Source organism: Neolamprologus brichardi, chromosome 23 (genome assembly GCF_056152115.1).
Source record: "Neolamprologus brichardi isolate AB-2024 chromosome 23, ASM5615211v1, whole genome shotgun sequence".
Classification (NCBI taxonomy): domain Eukaryota; kingdom Metazoa; phylum Chordata; class Actinopteri; order Cichliformes; family Cichlidae; genus Neolamprologus; species Neolamprologus brichardi.
Genome location: NC_142125.1, coordinates 40,748,675 through 40,766,441, shown reverse-complemented (window position 1 = coordinate 40,766,441; position 17,767 = coordinate 40,748,675). Strand labels below are relative to the sequence as shown.

The following is a 17,767-nucleotide window of genomic DNA, read 5'->3' as shown; positions in this document are numbered from 1 at the left end:
TAGTAATATTTATATTAAAATTCGATTCAGAATTTTAATGAATCGATATCACGTTATCCAAGCTAGAATCGATTTTAATCGATAATCAAAACCCGCTAGTACCTGTGTAATCATGCTTATGTACATCTGGATAATGACACAAACTAGTATTTGGCGCTTCACTTTTTAATACACTAAAAGACAGAAATCAGATTATAGGATCTGTAGTGTTGTTTTTTATATTATGGTGCTTATCATTTGTGATATTTATTACTGTGTGCATACTTTATTAGGAGAGATAAAATAAAAAATCTCTTCCTTCCTGGTTCCATCGATTAAGGAAATGCTCAAGTAACTATGTAACACGTACGTAATCCAATTCCACAACACAGTGTGATGGGAAATCAGCTGTGTTTTTCTGTCCATTTTATTTCGAATCTGGCGCAAACCGGTGAACCAGTCCCTGAATCAGTCACGTGGTACGGACTGCCCGCGAGGCCTCGAACGTCACTGCATACGTAATCAAAGCAAGCCTCGATACGCGCTTCACAGACACGCCCCCGAGATTACCCGACACACGATTCGACGCTTCGACACACAGGACACATCACTAGTTTTATTCTCTTCAGTTGTTAGTTTCTCCGGTAGTTTTTTAGAGTTGCCAGTAGAGGATACCTCACCACTTTGTATGCCAGAGACAATGGGCAGGGAGGAACGTGGGCATGGCACCTGAGCTTTTCTGCTTAGTTTATTTCCAACTGTGTTTATGTTGATGTACTCTTGAGTTGTTGATGTGAACATCTAAGTAATTGTGAATTTTCTTTCTGTTCCTTTCAGAGACCACACCCACACACCTAAACCTGTATACTATGCTAACTAGAAGTTTTTCATTATTAAGTGGACTGAATATTTAAAAGAACACAAAGCAAACAAGAGAAAAGAGAAAACCAAAGAGCTGTTTAATTCAGCTGGCTGTATCAAACTAGTATTAAAATGTAATGTGATTTCTCTGCTGATGAAATAACATTGATGATTTTTGTCAGGAAGCACTCACAGCAGGTTATTAGCTTACAAACAGAACTTCTCCCCCACAGTTATTTCATAAAGAACAATGAGCACATGCAGTATAAAAACTCCACCTGAAGGCATTTTCTGGTCCCACTTTCAGGCCTTTTTTTGACATTAAACCCTGAGGCGATGCTTGGACATGAATATCTAAAAAAAGATAAAAGCCTGAAATTTTCACAGGTCTTTTTTTTTTTTTTTTAAACCATCAAATGAATTTGTAATTTGGAAAAGCTGCATCTAAAATGTCTGAGTAATGGCAACAAAAAAATAGTTGCTGTCCTGTAAAGTCGCATATTTGAGCACACACTAATAAAAAGAACTTTGCAAAACAAATAGTGACAATTGCTGAATGATTTAAAATATTTAAAATAAAACAAAAATGTTATTTCAGTTTTCCTGCTGGATTGAACAAATATGACAGTTTTGACATATTTTGTCAAATATGTGCACAGGTATCATTTTTGAGACCTACTATACCTAATGTTTTGACAACTATTGGCCAATGTGATAATTCAGGTGAAGTGTAAAATCTCTGATGCATCCATTAGTGTTTAGAAGCACTGAGAGTTCAGAAAAGTCTGTGGCATCATACAAGAAGACTTTAGGGAAGTGAAGCAGTTTCAAACATATGAAGGATTTTCTCTGATGCTCCATTTTCAGCTTTTTTTCTGTTTTCTAAATGTGAATCGTAAAGTGTTCAGAGTCAGCAGGTGAAGTCGGGTTTCTCTAATCCTAATGTGGATCATGTCACCTGGTTTCTAGGTTTCATGACAGGTCAGAGGTCAGCGACTGTAACTCAGTTAGTTCTGTTAATGTGAACTCACTGAGTGTTTGTGCTTCAACTCTCAGACTGACTGAGGATGATGATGGAGGAAGAGGAGGACAGAGCAGAGTCTGCAGCATCCAGCTGTGCGCCTATGAGGAGCTGTCCAAAGGAAAAATCTAGACTTCAGTAATGAACCTGGACCCACAGGCACAAAGTAAGGAACAGTTTCTGCTGTAAGACTGACGACGATGATGATGATGATCTGGTTTACTATGGAGCAGGTTCAGGCAGTTAGTGGATGCATTTCAGCTGCTGTTCTCTCATCCTCCCTCAGTCTGTAGGAACAAACCAACACTGTTAGAATTTGATCTTTATCTTATCAGTGCAGCCTATTGGTTTATTTTTTATTGTTTGAACTTGTTGCTAGAGAAACACCATGAACTTGAGTATACATTAGAAAGAGTGAAGAACACAGACATCAGTCAGTATCAGTCCTCCTGTCCTGCTCTGTTGGACCATCCAAGCCAAGCTGGAACATCAATATTTAAGCTGTGTGTAAACATACACAGCAGACCCAGTGGCATTTTGATCATTTTTACTAATACTTTGACGGTTGCTGTCCACAATACACACGGAGCTGCAGCTCTCCCGCTGCCAGCTCAACATAACAACCACAACAACAGCCCAACCACAGGACCCAGTACAATATTTAAGTCGGTGGGGCGTGATTGCAGATGCCGTGCAGGTGCGTCCGCCTTCCCTGCACGGCATGACACTTGTTTTTTTTTGGGTTTTTTTTTCCTTTGTAACGGTAAACAATGAAAGGTGGTGGATTGGCCAGATGCTGGCCAGTGTGTAAAAATAACTCAATTGTTTGGTGCTGGCTATGGCGGTGCTTCCTCAGATTCGGTAACATTAGCAAGTGGTGGAGGCAGCAGGTGGATGAGAGAAAGGGGAGGCAGGAGGAGCAGAGCCCCGAGGCAGCCGCCGGTCCGAGTGTCAGGTGAACTGAACTGCAGGTAAGAAGTTATGACCTGCAGTCTATGTTGGTCAGATATAAACCAAGTTTAGGTGGAGTTTTATTTTCCTTGTGCTGACTTTTTACAGTCAGTTACAATAACTCGTACTGCATGCTAGCTAGCATGACGGAGTTTCTATACAGCTGTTTGGTTGCTATGATGTTACTGATAGTGAACTTTATTTTATTCATAAGGTTAGTTAGTAGAGTTGCCAACCGTCCCGTAAAAAAACAGAATTGTCCCGCATTGAGAGAAAATATTACGCGTTTCGTGTTGAGGTGAAAAGGAAAACAGTTTGTCCCATACTTCAGCCAGAATGAAAAAGACACAAAGCTGGATTTATTCTGTCGTTACACGGTCAGCTGCTTCCTCTTCTCTCATTCTCTCCCCCTCCCTCTCCTGTTGCTACTTCAATCATGAAACTGATCAATGATCAGCTGATCGTCTTTTCTCTCTTGTTTGTTTATCACCCACTTTGTGCCAGAAAGAGGAAACCAGCGGATGTTGCGCTAAACAACAGCAGCACGTTTAAGCTTGATCAGCTGTTGTTAGAATTTATTTAATATTAATTTCTAGTATCAGCAGATGTTTGCTGGAGCCACAGCTGTAAAGCTGCTGGTCATGATGTCGGTTTGTTTATCTGGTGAGAGGGAAACATGAAGATGAAACCAGGAGATCTTTACTGAATCATCAGAGCAGGTGATGGAGAAACAGGTTTACCTTTTAGGTGACATGGATGAGTTGAAGTTATGAACTGTTTCTGAGAGACAGATAACACCAGGATCCTTTTCTAAGTAGCTGACAGCTGGTAACTGTGCAGGGGCGGCTCTAGCAAAGTTTTGCCAGGGGGCCAGGTAGGGCATTAACAGGGAGAGGGGGGCACAAAGAAATACTTTCTTATTCTCATTTAAAATGTCTCTCTTTTAAAAACATAATTGATAGATTGATGCATATATACCATCAAAACAGTGTACATCACTGTCACAACAGTGTTTGTTTTCATTCAAAGGTTTTATGATTTTTCCTATTATGGCAGCCGGTCTCCAGTCAAAACGCCCGGGCCAATTTTTTGTCCCAGTCCAGCCCTGTATGCAGCTCATCTTCAGTCTGGTGTTGCCTACATCTTCCTACTCAGAAGGCAGAATTTCTGAGTACAATCAAAGCACCACGACTGCAGTTTTTGTGTTGGATGTAAAAAGCGCACATGACGCTGTGACGTAGGCTAGAATCATGGCGGAGGTCAACGACTGTCCAGGCGTGGGATTTCTCTCGTGGAAATATGCACATTATCTTTTCCTTTCTATTGGTAGGTGGCACAGTGCACTTGTGGCAAGTAAGCAAGCTAGAAGACTGGCAAAGTTGTGGAAGCAACACATTAACAAGAGAATTCTGAGTAAAACCAAAGTTACTTTCCCTAATTACTAGTTACTCTGAAAGTAACGAGTAACTTTCTTCCCCCCTTTCTCACCGTCTCTTCTCCCCTCTGTTTTTCTTTCATTCTTTCTCCCTGTCCTATCCCCCAGTCATGTCTGTCCCATTTGTAGCAACCAAAAATAAAATAAATACATAATTTTAATAAAGGTCAATCAAATGGTCCAATATGGCAAGGCCATGATGATCCACTTGGTAAAATAAATCCGCTTGGCATCTTTCTTGGCCTTAAGATAAACAATTCTGATGGCTAAAGATCCAAAAGGGACAAAAAAAAAGAAAAGAAAAAAAAGTTATTGTTTTCTTTTTTTGGACATGAGACCACTCAGCGTTTCACTTTTAGAGTGTCTTAATACGAAAGCAGAAGCAGTGTTGTAGGTGCACTTCCTTTTGAGAAGTGTTCGCACAAGACGTACGCAAGACACATCAGAGCAAATACTTTGAGGTTTATGAAGCACATTGTTTGTCCTCCTTTCTTCAGCGGATCATCTTCTGCACTATCAGCAGCACTTACACTGCAAATCGGACATATTGGCGAGCATGGATGCACTAAACCTGTGCTTACTTCTGCTTCTACCACTGACTGCATGCTCACAAGATTTGGGAGGAGGTAATGTAAAAACTGTTTTCATAATGTAACTTTTATTTTTTAATGATACTCGAGCCTCTGGTTTAAATCTTTGATACTGTTTGTATTATTGTTACTGATTTCAGAGACTGTTGTGAAAACAATTGGAAACCAACCAGATGTCACTCAAATATGTCCCAGTGAAACACAGAACATCATCACACTGATAGTTTGTAAGATCAGAAGTCAGAGAAGTGGAGGAGAAAATTGTAGTCTGCTGTATTATTATGGACGGGGCTTTGAGAACAAATGTGACTCCAGGTTTACGCTGATGAAAGAAAATCAGACTGTGTTTCTCCATCTGATCAATTTAACATCAGAGGACAGTGGGAGCTACACCTGTCAGTGTTCAACTCCTGAAAGAACAAAAATTCTCCATCTTAATGTCACTGTGGAAGGTAAACAAGGTAAAAACAACAACGTTCTTCTTATTTTAACCATAAATTATTTAGCAATATAAAGTCTGTACTGATTTTAGAAGGCGAACTTCAGGATTTGTTAACTTTGAGGTCAATAGTCATACATCACACTTAACCTTTGTTCAGTTGTAAAGCAAATACTACATCCAAGTTTCTAACAACTGCTTTTCTCCTCATACAGAATTAAGCAGCAGGTCTGGAACAAAAACACTTCCTCTTACACTGATTTGTGTAACCGTGTTCATCATTGTGAGTTTAGTTATCTTTGGATTTATTCACGCACGACTGCGCCACAGGTGAGAAACTACTGTCAGAGCTGTGTTTCACGTTTCATGATTTACCTTTTAACACGCTTCATAACTTTAAAATGTGATTCTCTTTTCATTTTGGTTAATCCACTTTAGCTGAAGGTCATTTTGATGTAACGTCTTCTTCAGCAAGAGCCTGCACTACTGTTCTCATGTTTAAGTGAATTAAAGTCAATTAGCTGCCTGATAATAATTTATCAGACATATTGATCATAAAAAAGTGATGCTAACATCATTTGTTATCCAAAGTGGCTGTTCAAGGTCAGAAACATCTGGACTATCAGTGAATGAGACTCACGGCTCTTTGGTGAGTAATTTCCTTGTAAAGACAAAGCAGCAGGTTTAAAGTTTGTTTTATTTCCAGTTTTATTTCAAAATGTTGGCTCAGGCTGTTTTTGTGAAGTTACTTTGATTCAACATACCTTGGGCCACCTTGAGTTTTTTTTATCAGACTTTTAATTTTATTTTACAGGATAAAAATGTCCAAATAAAATAAAAAGTGATTTTATTCAGCAGTAACATGTTTGCAGCATAATTAAGTCAGACTTAATATAATTATGCTGTATGAGTCTTAATTTTATCTTCTGACAGGATGAAGATGTCCAAGATGATTCTTACACAAACCTTCAGCATCCAACAAATGATCTCTACCAAACTATCACCTCAGATCACCCTCAGCACTACAAATTAAGAATATTAATTGTCTGCTGTTGTGATTATTCAGCCAGAAGAACAGAAGCTGTCAGCCTCGATAGTCAAACGCTTTTATTTTTGACAATATTGAAACATTTTGAAACATGACACATGAGTAATATTGCTCTGATATAAATATTTTTGGATTATCATTATGACAAGACATCTCTTTCATACTTGACACATGTTTTATAACAACTAACTAACTAAACAGGTTCACAGATGTGTCCTTTTACAAATACAATCGAACTGTGTCAATATGAATCCTTGTGTATTTGAAAGTTTATGGAAACTAACATTTCACCATCGTCAGCTCTTAATTCCAGACACGAGTTTGTTTCTATACTAAAACAAAACAGTTAAAAACTCTTCCTGGTTTTTCTTCTGTATTCATGTGTTTACTCACTATTTTAACCTTTAATCTTGGACCTGGCGTGCACATATGTGGACATCACATTTTGAGTTATTTATTCTAAAATAATCAATTTTGCTCTTCAAGGGCCTGATATCCACTTACGAGGACATTATACTGCTACTCTTCTATCTAAATTTTAAACGAATATCCTCATATGTGGCTCTCATTTTTCTTAGAAAAAAAAAAATCAGGTAAAAAAAAAAAAAATTCAGGTAATTCGTTGTTTTTACATTCATCGGGAAATTAAAAATGCATGACGTGGAAGAGTTCGGGTCTTAGGAGGTTAAAGCATTTTGAGTGTGTAAATGTCAACAAACATGGCAGTTACGTGTGTGACATGCCCACTGAGATGAAGATGAGTATGTTTAGTTTTTGTGTGGGATTCTGTTCAGAGTTTTACTTTTAGAGGGCCTTTAACTTAAAGCAGAAGTGATCATCCATATACTTCCCTTTGCAGAAGCTTTCGACCAGCACGAAACGCTGTGAGAGAGATAAGAGCTTTATGTAACTCCTTGAGTTTGCTTAGTGCTTCACTTTGAGATAGTTTTAATATGACAGCAGAATGCACTTCCTTTATAGAAGCATTCTGACAAAGACGTACTTTATTAACAACTCTCAGTACAACATCGTCTGTACTGTCAGCAGCAGTGACTGTGACCTTGACACCTGGACAAATATGGATGCACTAAAGCTGTACTTCATTCTGCTTCTACCACCAACTGCATGCTCACAAGATTTAGGAGGAGGTAATGTTTTCATAATGTAATATTTAGTTTTTAATGCTACTCAAGCCTCTGGTTTAAATCATTCAGGCTGTTTGTATTATTGTTACTGATTTAAGAAACTGCTGGGGAACAACCAGATGTCACTCAAATATGAAAGACAGAACATCATCACGCTGATCGTTTGTAAGATCAGAATCAGAGAGTGGAAGGAGGAAATTGTTTTCTGCTGTATGAATATGGACGGGGCTTTGTTCATTAATGTGACTCCAGGTTTACGCTGATGAAAGAAAATCAGACTGAGTTTCTCCACCTGATTAATTTAACATCAGAGGACAGTGGGAGCTACACCTGTCAGTGTTCAGCTCCTGAAAGAACAAAATGTCACTGTGGAATGTCACTTCTTCCCACTCTATTAAAATGACATTGAACCGTTTACATGGTTGATTTGTTGTCTTGCTTTTTCCTCGTTCATCAGTTTAAATAATAAACAACATGATGTCCAGGCTTATACAAGCGATTACACCTGATTTCACTTTGTTTTTCATATAAATGACTGTTTTAACTGTTTAATGTCAGTAGAAACTGTAAACTGTGCTTTGGATACCTCAGATATGATAACGTAGTGTGTGATGTGTGCAGAACATGTTAGAAATATGATAAAATTATTATCACAATGTTTCTTTACATATGATTCAAATTCAAGTTTATTATTCTGATTTTTTTAAGTTTTAGATGCCAGAAGTTCAACAGAAATGTCTGTTTTGTGGCTCATTGAAGTCAGAGAGTTGATTTGATTCAGTAAACATGACACCTTAGAGCACTCACAGCTGATGCTAGGACACGTTTTCAGCATAATTAAGTTACACTTAATATAATTATGCTCTATGATTTTTTACGTTTATCTTCTTACTGGATGAAGACATGCAAGATGACCCTTACATGAGCCTTCAGCATCCAACAAACGATCTCTACCAAACTATCACCTCAAGTCACCCTCAGCATGACATCACTACAAATGAAACACATTAAGTGTCTGTTGTTGTGATTATTCAGCAAGAAGAACAGAGGCTGTCAGCCTTGATAATCACATGTTTTATAATAACTGAGACTATTCAGTCTTAACACTCTAACCCTGAAACAGGTTCACAGATGTGTCCTTACATGCTCTGCAAAACACTGTTAAAACAGTACAAATAGAACAAACTGTGCCAATATGAATCCTTGTGTGGGATCAGTTTAATGTTTTTATTACAGTAACTTTCAGAATATTTTGAGGTTTTCAAGGCCAGACTTCAGACGTGATTCTCACCATCACTGCAACAGAGCGATGAGTCTGGCTGAGCTTCCCATTGTGTTTAAAATGTTTCTTAATAATGAATAACTAGAAGAAAAACAATAGCTCTGTGCAGTCACTTACACAGTATCAATGCTGGATGTAGCTGCAATGACATCATCTACTGGTTTCTGAAGTCCTTTGTTGAAGTTAGAGTTGAAGGTTTGTCTTCATCAATCACATTGATCGTATTTGATGGGGTGCTGTTGGTGTCTGACTGTGAAAGCACACAGTCATTGGCTGACTCCGTGAACTCACCAGGGAAATGTTTCCAGAGGTCAAGACAGAAAAAGTTTGCCTTAGACTTCAAGAAGGCTGCAAGTGTTTTTGTACCCACAGCTATCGCCATCTGGTGGCCGTCAGAAAGCAGGTTTAAGACACTTTTGCATGTCTTCATTTTTCTGACTTCAGTTGGCTTCAGTCTGACTTTAACTGACTGAAAACTTTATTTGAACAAAGTTAACACACTTGCATTCTTTGTATGTTGATAAATGTATGAAAACATATAACATTTAATCAGCGTCAGTTTTTAATTTGGATAGAAGATCATCCAGTGTCTTAACAGACAGCCAGTTGGATCCTCCGGCTCAGTGCTAGAGACATTTTTTTTGGGTCTTCCACTTGACTTTTTTGATCCATAACCCTCATTTTAGAAATTCCAAATGACTGTCTTACTGCATCCCACCTCAGCAGCGATGGCGCGCTGCGAGAGACCCTGCTTATGCAGTTAAACAACCCGACCACGTTCAAGAAAGGAAAGTTGTTTTGCCTTTGCCATCAGAACGTCATGACAGTGTGACTACCTGACAGTAAATGACAATGAATCCACATTTTTGCACAGATTTGGCCTTTTAAAGGCGTGTGGTCCTAAACTTTTGAACAGCTGTAAAACAGCCTGTTTTGGTTTAAGCGTTGTTTTCAATAAATTGCCTGCTCATAAAAAAGTTTTGCCTCACTCCCATTTCTTCTTGTTGCATGTTGAAGCTCTACTTGGAACCTTGTTAAGATCCAACTATGCAAAATATGATTTTTTTTTTTTTTGCAATTTTTCAAGTGGTCTTAAATTTTTGATTGGGACTGTATAAATATTTGCTTTCAGTTATTCACAGTGAGATAATGTCAAACTAAATGGAATAAGTGAAAGATTACTTGCTTGCTCCACATATTTCTGTTGAATGGTGTTCTAAAACATCCGTTCTTCAGTATTTTTAACTTGCATATATTTAAATTTATATTTCAATAATGCTGACATATCTCCTTTTTCAGTGTAATGTTTAAGCTCAGAAACATCTGCAGTATCTATAAATGTTTAGCATCATGTTGTTGAGTGCACAGTGCTCTAGCTCAAAGTTCTTCTAAACATGTGAAGACCACAAAAACCAAAGAGTCACTTTTAGCATTATGACTCATACATACAAATGAACCATTTGAAACCTGTGTGAATGCTTTATGCTACAGTGATACACTGAATGTGCCACTAAAGCTTCTCTTCTTTCTGAAACTACTTGAAATGTGTCTTTATCACAAACAGTAAAAAGTAAGGGTCATATAAAGAGCCTTCATGAAACTGTCAGGCCGGTGGTAAAGAAAAGGTTGATACAAGTAAAGCACAGTTTGGTCTTACCAGCTGCCACATAAAGTGTGGCACTGTTTTTTATTTTATTTTTCTTTACCTTTTATTATTACACTCACTGACATGAAAATGAGCAAATGAGTGTGTTTTATGTTTGTATGTGAGTCTGCTCAGTGTTTCACTTGAAGAGTGTTTTAATACAAAGGAATAGGCAGTCATGTACACGCACTTCCTTTACAGAAATACCCTCACCAGCATGTACCTCTGTGAGTGATGCTACTTTAAGGTCTATATAACTCTTTTCAGTACATCATCATCTGTACTGTCAGCAACTGTTACTCTGACACCTGGACAAATATGGATGCACTGAATGGTAAATGGCCTGCATTTGTATAGCGCTTTACTCAGTCCCTAAGGACCCCAAAGCGCTTTACACTACATTCATTCACACACTGGTGATGGCAGCTACATTGTAGCCACAGCTGCCCTGGGGCGCACTGACAGAGGTGAGGCTGCCGGACACAGGCGCCACCGGGCCCTCTGACCACCACCAGTAGGCAAACATGGGGTCAGTATCTTGCCCAGGATACTAAGGCCCAATTTGGCATGCAGCCAGGAGGCAGCCTGGGATCGAACCACCGACCTTCTGATTAGTGGCTGACCTGCTCTGCCACCTGACCTACAGCCACACCAAGTGAAATTGTACTTAATTCTTCTTCTACCACTAACTAATGAGACTCACGGCTCTTTGGTGAGTAATTTCCATGTAAAGACAAAGCAGCAGGTTTAAAGTTTGTTTTATTTCCAGTTCTATTTCAAAATGTTGGCTGAGGCTGTTTTTTGTGAAGTTACTTTGATTCAACATACCTTGGGTCACCTTGAGTTTTTTTTTATCAGACTTTTAATTTTAGCTTACAGGATGAAAATGTGCAAAATGACCTTTACACAAACCTTCAGTATCCAACAAACGATCTCTACCAAACTGTCACCTCAGATCACCCAAAACACAATGCAACGACAAATTAAGCACAATAGGTGTTGTTGTGATTAGTGTTGGCCTTTATAATCAAACTCTTTAATCTATGTAAATTTTAACAGTTATATATATTTATATATAATATGTGAAATAAATAATAATAACTGTAAGTGGCACATGAGTATTAGTGGTCTAAAATAAATTGTTTTGGATGATCATTACTTGCCTTTACTTTCACTGTTTTGTAGTAACTGAGACCATTCAGTCACGACACTCCAGCTCTTTGAAACAGGTTCACAGATTTATACGTGTATACTCTGCATAAGCGTGTTAACAGTATACAAATGCAATAAACTGGGTCAAATATGACTCCTCCTGTAGCATTTTTAATGCACATTCCTTTTACTGTCATTGTGTTTAGTCACTAACAGATGTTCTTGATTGTGATGTGTCATTACTTCAGACTTTTCAGATTCCAACAATAATTGTAATCACCATCCAGATACACAGAGATATCAGTCTGGCTCTCTTAGTCGTGGCTTAAAAAGTGTTGGTGATGAATGAAACATTACATCAAAATGTAAAATATTTTTCTTTTGTATTTAAGTGTTTGTGCTGTTTGACTTTGAGACTAACAAGAAACAACAGCTTACACGTGCATTTCTATTACAGATATTTAAGTTTAAGCATTTCTGCTTTCAGAATGCTCTACCACACACTGCCAGCTGCAGTTACTTCCTCACCCATATGACTGTGTGGAAACTCTGCTCTTTGTCCTGAAAAGTTTATTCTGTTATCTTGGTTTCAGTAGGAGAAAGGTGAGGATTTCCTTACCTGGATAATTGAGCATACACCAAGACATCTTCTCTTTGTCCTGCTTCTGCTTTATTATAATACATATTTATAATCATAATTACTTAATAAAGCAACATATCCCTGTGTTTTAAAGATGAATGCTAAGCATTTTATTCCCGTGATATTAAATTTAAATATATATGTGATTAATATATGTTTGCATATATTGGTGGCATATATATGTGCCACCTCAGCTGTCTGTCAAAGTACACCAAGAATGTCAACTCGAGGGGCAGGACTCAGTGACAAAGTTAAACAAGGTTGATTTTCAAAGTTTAAGACAGAATGAAGCCTTAAAAATATTTTTGTTTTTTTCCTTTCATGACCTTTTATTTTCTCTCATATTTTCTCTCGTATGTCCTGCAATAGCCTTAAGAAATCTTTCAGTTTCAATATGAACATTGTTTTTTCCTCTCTCATTTCTTCCTCTTCGACACATTATGTGCGTCTCTGTGTCACACAGTGGAAATTTGTATTTATCTTTTGTATTGGTTTTATTCAGATTTTTATTGTTTACTTGTGAGTGCAGTTTTTATTTGCATGATTTTATTCTGTTTGTATCGCATGTTTTTAGTGTGGTGTTTGACGTTGTTTTAATCCACTGTGGATTGGGTGAGCAGGGGACAAATTAAATTATAGTGATCACCTGCTGAGGTGTGGGTGTGTCCAGAGGTGGCCTATCAGCTGTTTAAAGGACCTATTAAAAGGAAGCTAGCGGAGCACTGGGGGGAGAGAGGCCCCATATATGAAGAGCAATGCATGAAGGCCAGGTGCAAAAGAGGGACCCGCTGCCTGATCGTGGGGGAGCGACGTCTCATCTGGAGACAGACCGGTCAGCGTGACGTGCCGACCCAGTCAGTAGGAGACAGCGTGTGTGATTGAGAGCAGGGCACCTCTGCCTGGATTTGTGAGTAGTGTCTCCTCTGTTGTTCACGGGGTGCAGCCGTGTTGGGAGAGGGTCACCATGGCTGTAAGCCAGGGCGGCTTCTGGGACGGTGGTTATTGCCCCTATTTGTTTATTTACACGGTGATGATGCAAGGGGAGCCGCGATGGCATCGAGCGACGGACTCTAGTGCAGAATGAAAGCTGGGCTGGGATGTGATGGGCCCAGTGAAGGAACGAGAGGGGGATAGGTGCTCCTCCTCGTCTGCCTGGGACGAGGCTGGCATGAACCCCGCTCTGGAGAAGGAATTTCTGGACTGCTTGTAAACCCATAACAAACATTCATCCTGGGTTGGGGGATAGTTACATCGTGGGACTGGGTGGGATTTTAGTGCATGCAGAAAATTGTATTTTTACAAGTTTTAGAATAACTTTTTCTAGTCTTGGTGGAACTTTATCATGTTGAGAACTTTGTATTGTATACTTCTCTTTTCTTAGTATTTGGTTTGTTTTATTCCTGCTGTGCACCTCGGGGAATAAACTGTTTCTGATCAGCCCTGCTTCATCTTTGTGTCCTGGGTTTCTGACTCGCTCGCTCCTTGTATCTAAAGAACGATCCTCTAGTATGACATTCTGGCACAACAGCTTTAGTGTCTACAGCTGCAATCAACTCCATCCATGTCTCAAACACCAACCAGCATCACAAAGTGTTTTAATGTGAACTTTCCTTTTCAGTGAGTTCTCAGTGTCTTACCATTTTGAACAGGGGTGAGGAATTCAAACTGAAATAATACTTTTATACGTAAATTTGAGTCGACACACTGGACTCTGATTCTTTTGCTAAAAAATCAAATTGTTTCTTCAACTTGAGTTTTAACTTTAATTTGGAATTCATTAATGGGTAGAAATTTTAACTTCAAAAGTAACTTCCAAAAAAAGAACTTGAATTCAGCTTCCTTTGCAGTGGACGGGCTTACTAACTCCTGCTTTCAACGTCATGCAGAGGGCAGAGTGGGGCAGAAAGGATTTAACTCAAAATTGCGAAAAGAATATCAGAGCTAGAGCTGTAATGAGATAAGGTACATGAAGGCAAAAGCCTACACCAGCTTGAGAGATGGCATGTTATTATGCATTACAATTTATAGAAAAGGAAATAGGAGCCTTTTCAGATGAAGTCATGCACACACCGACACACGCACGGCAGCTAAAGGTTTGATTTGTTCAACTGTTTACCCTGTTGATTTTTATAATTAATATAACATACTAAAAGTGCATTAAACTGTAGCAAAGGGTAAAAGAGTTTTTACATTTCTGTAACCCTACAATTTTATCGAAAGTGCACAAGTTATTATTAAAACATGATAAGATGAGTCCTTTCCATCGATCCAGATGAAATCCTCTGGACACATATGTTTAAGTACCTTCAAAATGAATGAATGAGTTTCATAGGCCACAGCTGGTTGGGCCGTTCATGTGGCTTTGCTGGGTGTGCTGTGGCCATCTGTTTCTCCCCTTTTAACTACACGATAGTCATTACATCCAATGACACATCACCATAAACGTAGGACCTTGGTCAGGAGCAAGTGGCGTTGATAAGAATTTCTGACCAACAGTCCAATGCTTGTGTCGCATTTCTCGCCTCAATGTTAACAGCACTCTAGTTTTCACACAAACTGGACTATAAACCCCTTTGGAATGTAAGAAATCTCTTAAACAGAACGGAGCAAAACTGCCTAGATCTGTGGAGAACCGTGGAAATATTACAAAATGGTGGGCAGAGATGGGCAGTAACGTGTAATCTGATTACTTTTTTCAAGTAACGAGTAAATGATTACTATTGCACAAAAGGTAATTAGATTACTTTTACTTTCCCGTAAGCACGCTGCGTTACTGTGTTACTAAACCGTGATTTTGCTTGCGAGAGTGTCTCATGACAATGATGTAAGCGAGTGCGACGTTCGTGGCAACAGCTGTGTGGATAATATATTGAGTGGGGGAGAGAGTACGACCGTGCAGTGGAAGTAATGACCTTACTTTGAGTTTGATTCCGTAAAAAGTGACAAAAACATTAGCGTCCGGTGTTCACTGCGTGGGAAGAAAACTTCTTTTTACAGCACCCCCCCCCCCCCAAACTTCTGAGCAAGCACCGAGTGTGCTGCCATGGGAATGTGAAATTCACAGAGAAACAGGATCCTTCCACTGACATGACCGTTGCAACACACCTGCACCAGGACAATGGCTATGTACACAAATCCCGGACGCCACGGTGCAGCTACAGGCCGCATGCTACACAGATGGGACAAGAACGGTGACTCCGGGAAGAACAGAGGAGGGGGGCTCTGCATCTAAATGCACAAAGGTTGGTGTAACAACAGCACTGTTGTGGACAGACACTCCTCTCCTGACCTGGAGTTCATGATGGTGAGGTGCAGACCTTTTTTTGCCCAGAGAGCTAAGTGCTGTAATAATCATGGCAGTCTATATAGCACCGGCCACTAACGTAAACACAGCTCTCTCTCTGCTGCTAAATGCCATCACTTCTCATATTAGCAATTAGCAACTCTATAAATAGAAAATATATCTACAAAATCACTCATTAGGATGTTTGTTCTAATTTGCTATGTCCTCAGAGCGCATTGAAAATAAAACTAATAGGCTATAAAGAGTAATATGAACTTATTTAGAACTTACCTCACAGCTGCTATCCAGGCTAGACGCCTTCTTTTAGTAACATCCGATACATGAGCTCCCTCATGATGCTTCCAGGTGAGGAAACAATGAAAAGAGAGCCCATTTTCAAGCTTATTCTCTTGCTGGTAGTGTGATCTAACATTACAACTGACCACACAGCAAGCATTTGTTTGGCCTGCTAATATAGCGCCTCGACCAAAAATCCTGGCTAAGCCCCCTCCCGTGACATCACGCTCCAAAGCCCTATAGCCATTGCTCTCCACACAGCACAGACCCACCTGGAACAACAGGGGAGCTATGTCAGAATGCTCCTCATTGACTTCAGCTCAGCCTTTAGTACAATAATACCAGACATTCTGATCACTAAGTTAGCCAACCTGAGGCTCCCACCACATACCTGCTCTTGGATAAAGGACTTTTTGGTCAAAAGACCCCAGCGGGTGAAACTGGGTCCTCACCTCTCTTCCCCTCGCACCTGCCAGACAGAAGGAAAACATCATGGATGGGGTAAAGGAAGACATGCAGTGGGTTGTAGTGATGTGTTGGTCGCGAACGAAACGACTCTTAGAGCAGGCTCTTTGAAGTGAACGACGCGAGCCGGCTGTGTTTTTTTTCTTTCTCTCACCCTCTCTCTCTCATTTTTATTATTTTTTGCTTCACTCTGCATGTGAGTCTTGTGCTTGGGCTGAGCAGAGGGGAGAAGGGAGGTAGTTACACTTGCAGTAGCACAGGAACAGAGCAGGAGGGAGAGAGAGAGAGCCAGGGACAACAACAAGAAACAACAACGTCACATTAGAAAGGTATAGTGATCATCCACAACTATTTTCAGTTGCGGATGATAAAGGATTCAGAAAGTTTATTCATGCAGTGAATCATATGTATGTGATTCCAAGCAGGAAAACACATCCCAGTTTATTCATGCAGTGCTTCGGAGTTTGTACGTGCTTTTGTCTCTAGGGGCCACCATATATCTTTATATATATACACGTTTGTTTTTGTTTTTTTACATTAGTAATTCATGTTGTGCATAATTTTATATTGTTGTTGAAAATAAATTAATTAAAGCAACAAAAACACCTAAAGAGCCGGTTGGATGCCCAAATTGCCGGCTTTTCTTAGTGAGCCGAGCCAAAAGAGCCGGTTCTCTAAAAAGAGCCAGAATTCCCATCACTAGTGGGTTGATGTGACAGAGGAGGATGTGCAGTGTAATGGAAGCAGATGTCCTGAGTCTCTGACCCAACATTTTGAGTTTGGTGTGGGTTCATGATTCTTTCCTTTGCTTCCAGAGATTATTTAACTTAAAGCTTTGTGCGGTTTAGTCTTGAGTTCACTTCTTTTTAGTGTCTCTGTATTTGTGTTTCTGATTCATGGTTCCTTTTGTGTTTGTCCTCAGCGACTCATGTGAAAGTCAGTCTTATCTCTTACCCCAGTCATGTCTCTGTTTATTCTCCACTTGTCTTGGTCAAGTTTGTGTGTCTCTGTCTCCATGTTAGAGACATGTATAAAAGAGTGCAAGTAGCGTGGATTGGGTGGAGATGTATGGAGAGAAATTGTCTTCAGAAGGGTTGCAAATGTGTACAATATTATCCACAAACCAAAACTAAGCTTTACAAATGTGTCCAATGATTTGTGTGTAACTTTTGAGGATTCACACCCGTGTGCTTCAATCCACATACAAATACAAAGTAATTTGACCACACGTAAAACTATTTTACAAATGCCTACACCCAAACCAGAATAAATACTAATCGTTTACACACAGTGATTAAGTTCGACTCACAAATCTGATAATTTTCTCTTTCTGTGCGTACAAATATCTGAAACCTTTAGTGACATCTTTCTCTCTGGTTGAAGTAGCCCCAACAGGTGTCTTACAAGGACGGTTGCAAGGCTTTCTGCTTTTAAAACATTCTGCCGCACGCTGTCAGCCAAATGACTTCCTCACCAGCATGACGGTGTGGAAACTCTGCTTTGCTCTGCTTCTAATGGTGGTTGTTGCACTTGT

The 17,767-nt window shown here is 39.5% G+C and overlaps 1 protein-coding gene across 1 annotated transcript; it reads left to right on the top strand.

The window, feature by feature from the left end:
- The first annotated feature begins 4,720 nt into the window (after positions 1 to 4,720).
- LOC118456054 (uncharacterized) lies at positions 4,721 to 17,167 on the top strand. Its single transcript, XM_087836399.1, has 6 exons — positions 4,721 to 4,873; positions 4,978 to 5,289; positions 5,492 to 5,606; positions 5,868 to 5,925; positions 6,210 to 6,320; positions 17,156 to 17,167. Exons 1-6 carry the CDS (start codon positions 4,804 to 4,806, stop codon positions 17,165 to 17,167), a joined length of 678 nt encoding a protein of 225 aa, XP_087692525.1. The 5' UTR covers positions 4,721 to 4,803.
- The last annotated feature ends 600 nt before the right edge of the window (positions 17,168 to 17,767 follow it).

What these genes read in the sequence shown, in the direction of transcription:
- LOC118456054 (XM_087836399.1), top strand. Translation starts at nt 4,804, where the DNA reads ATGGATGCACTAAACCTGTGCTTACTTCTGCTTCTACCACTGACTGCA. An exon ending in TCTTAATGTCACTGTGGAAG is followed by an intron (nt 5,290 to 5,491) that starts GTAAACAAGGTA and finishes CTCCTCATACAG; the next exon opens with AATTAAGCAGCAGGTCTGGA. An exon ending in CACGCACGACTGCGCCACAG is followed by an intron (nt 5,607 to 5,867) that starts GTGAGAAACTAC and finishes TGTTATCCAAAG; the next exon opens with TGGCTGTTCAAGGTCAGAAA.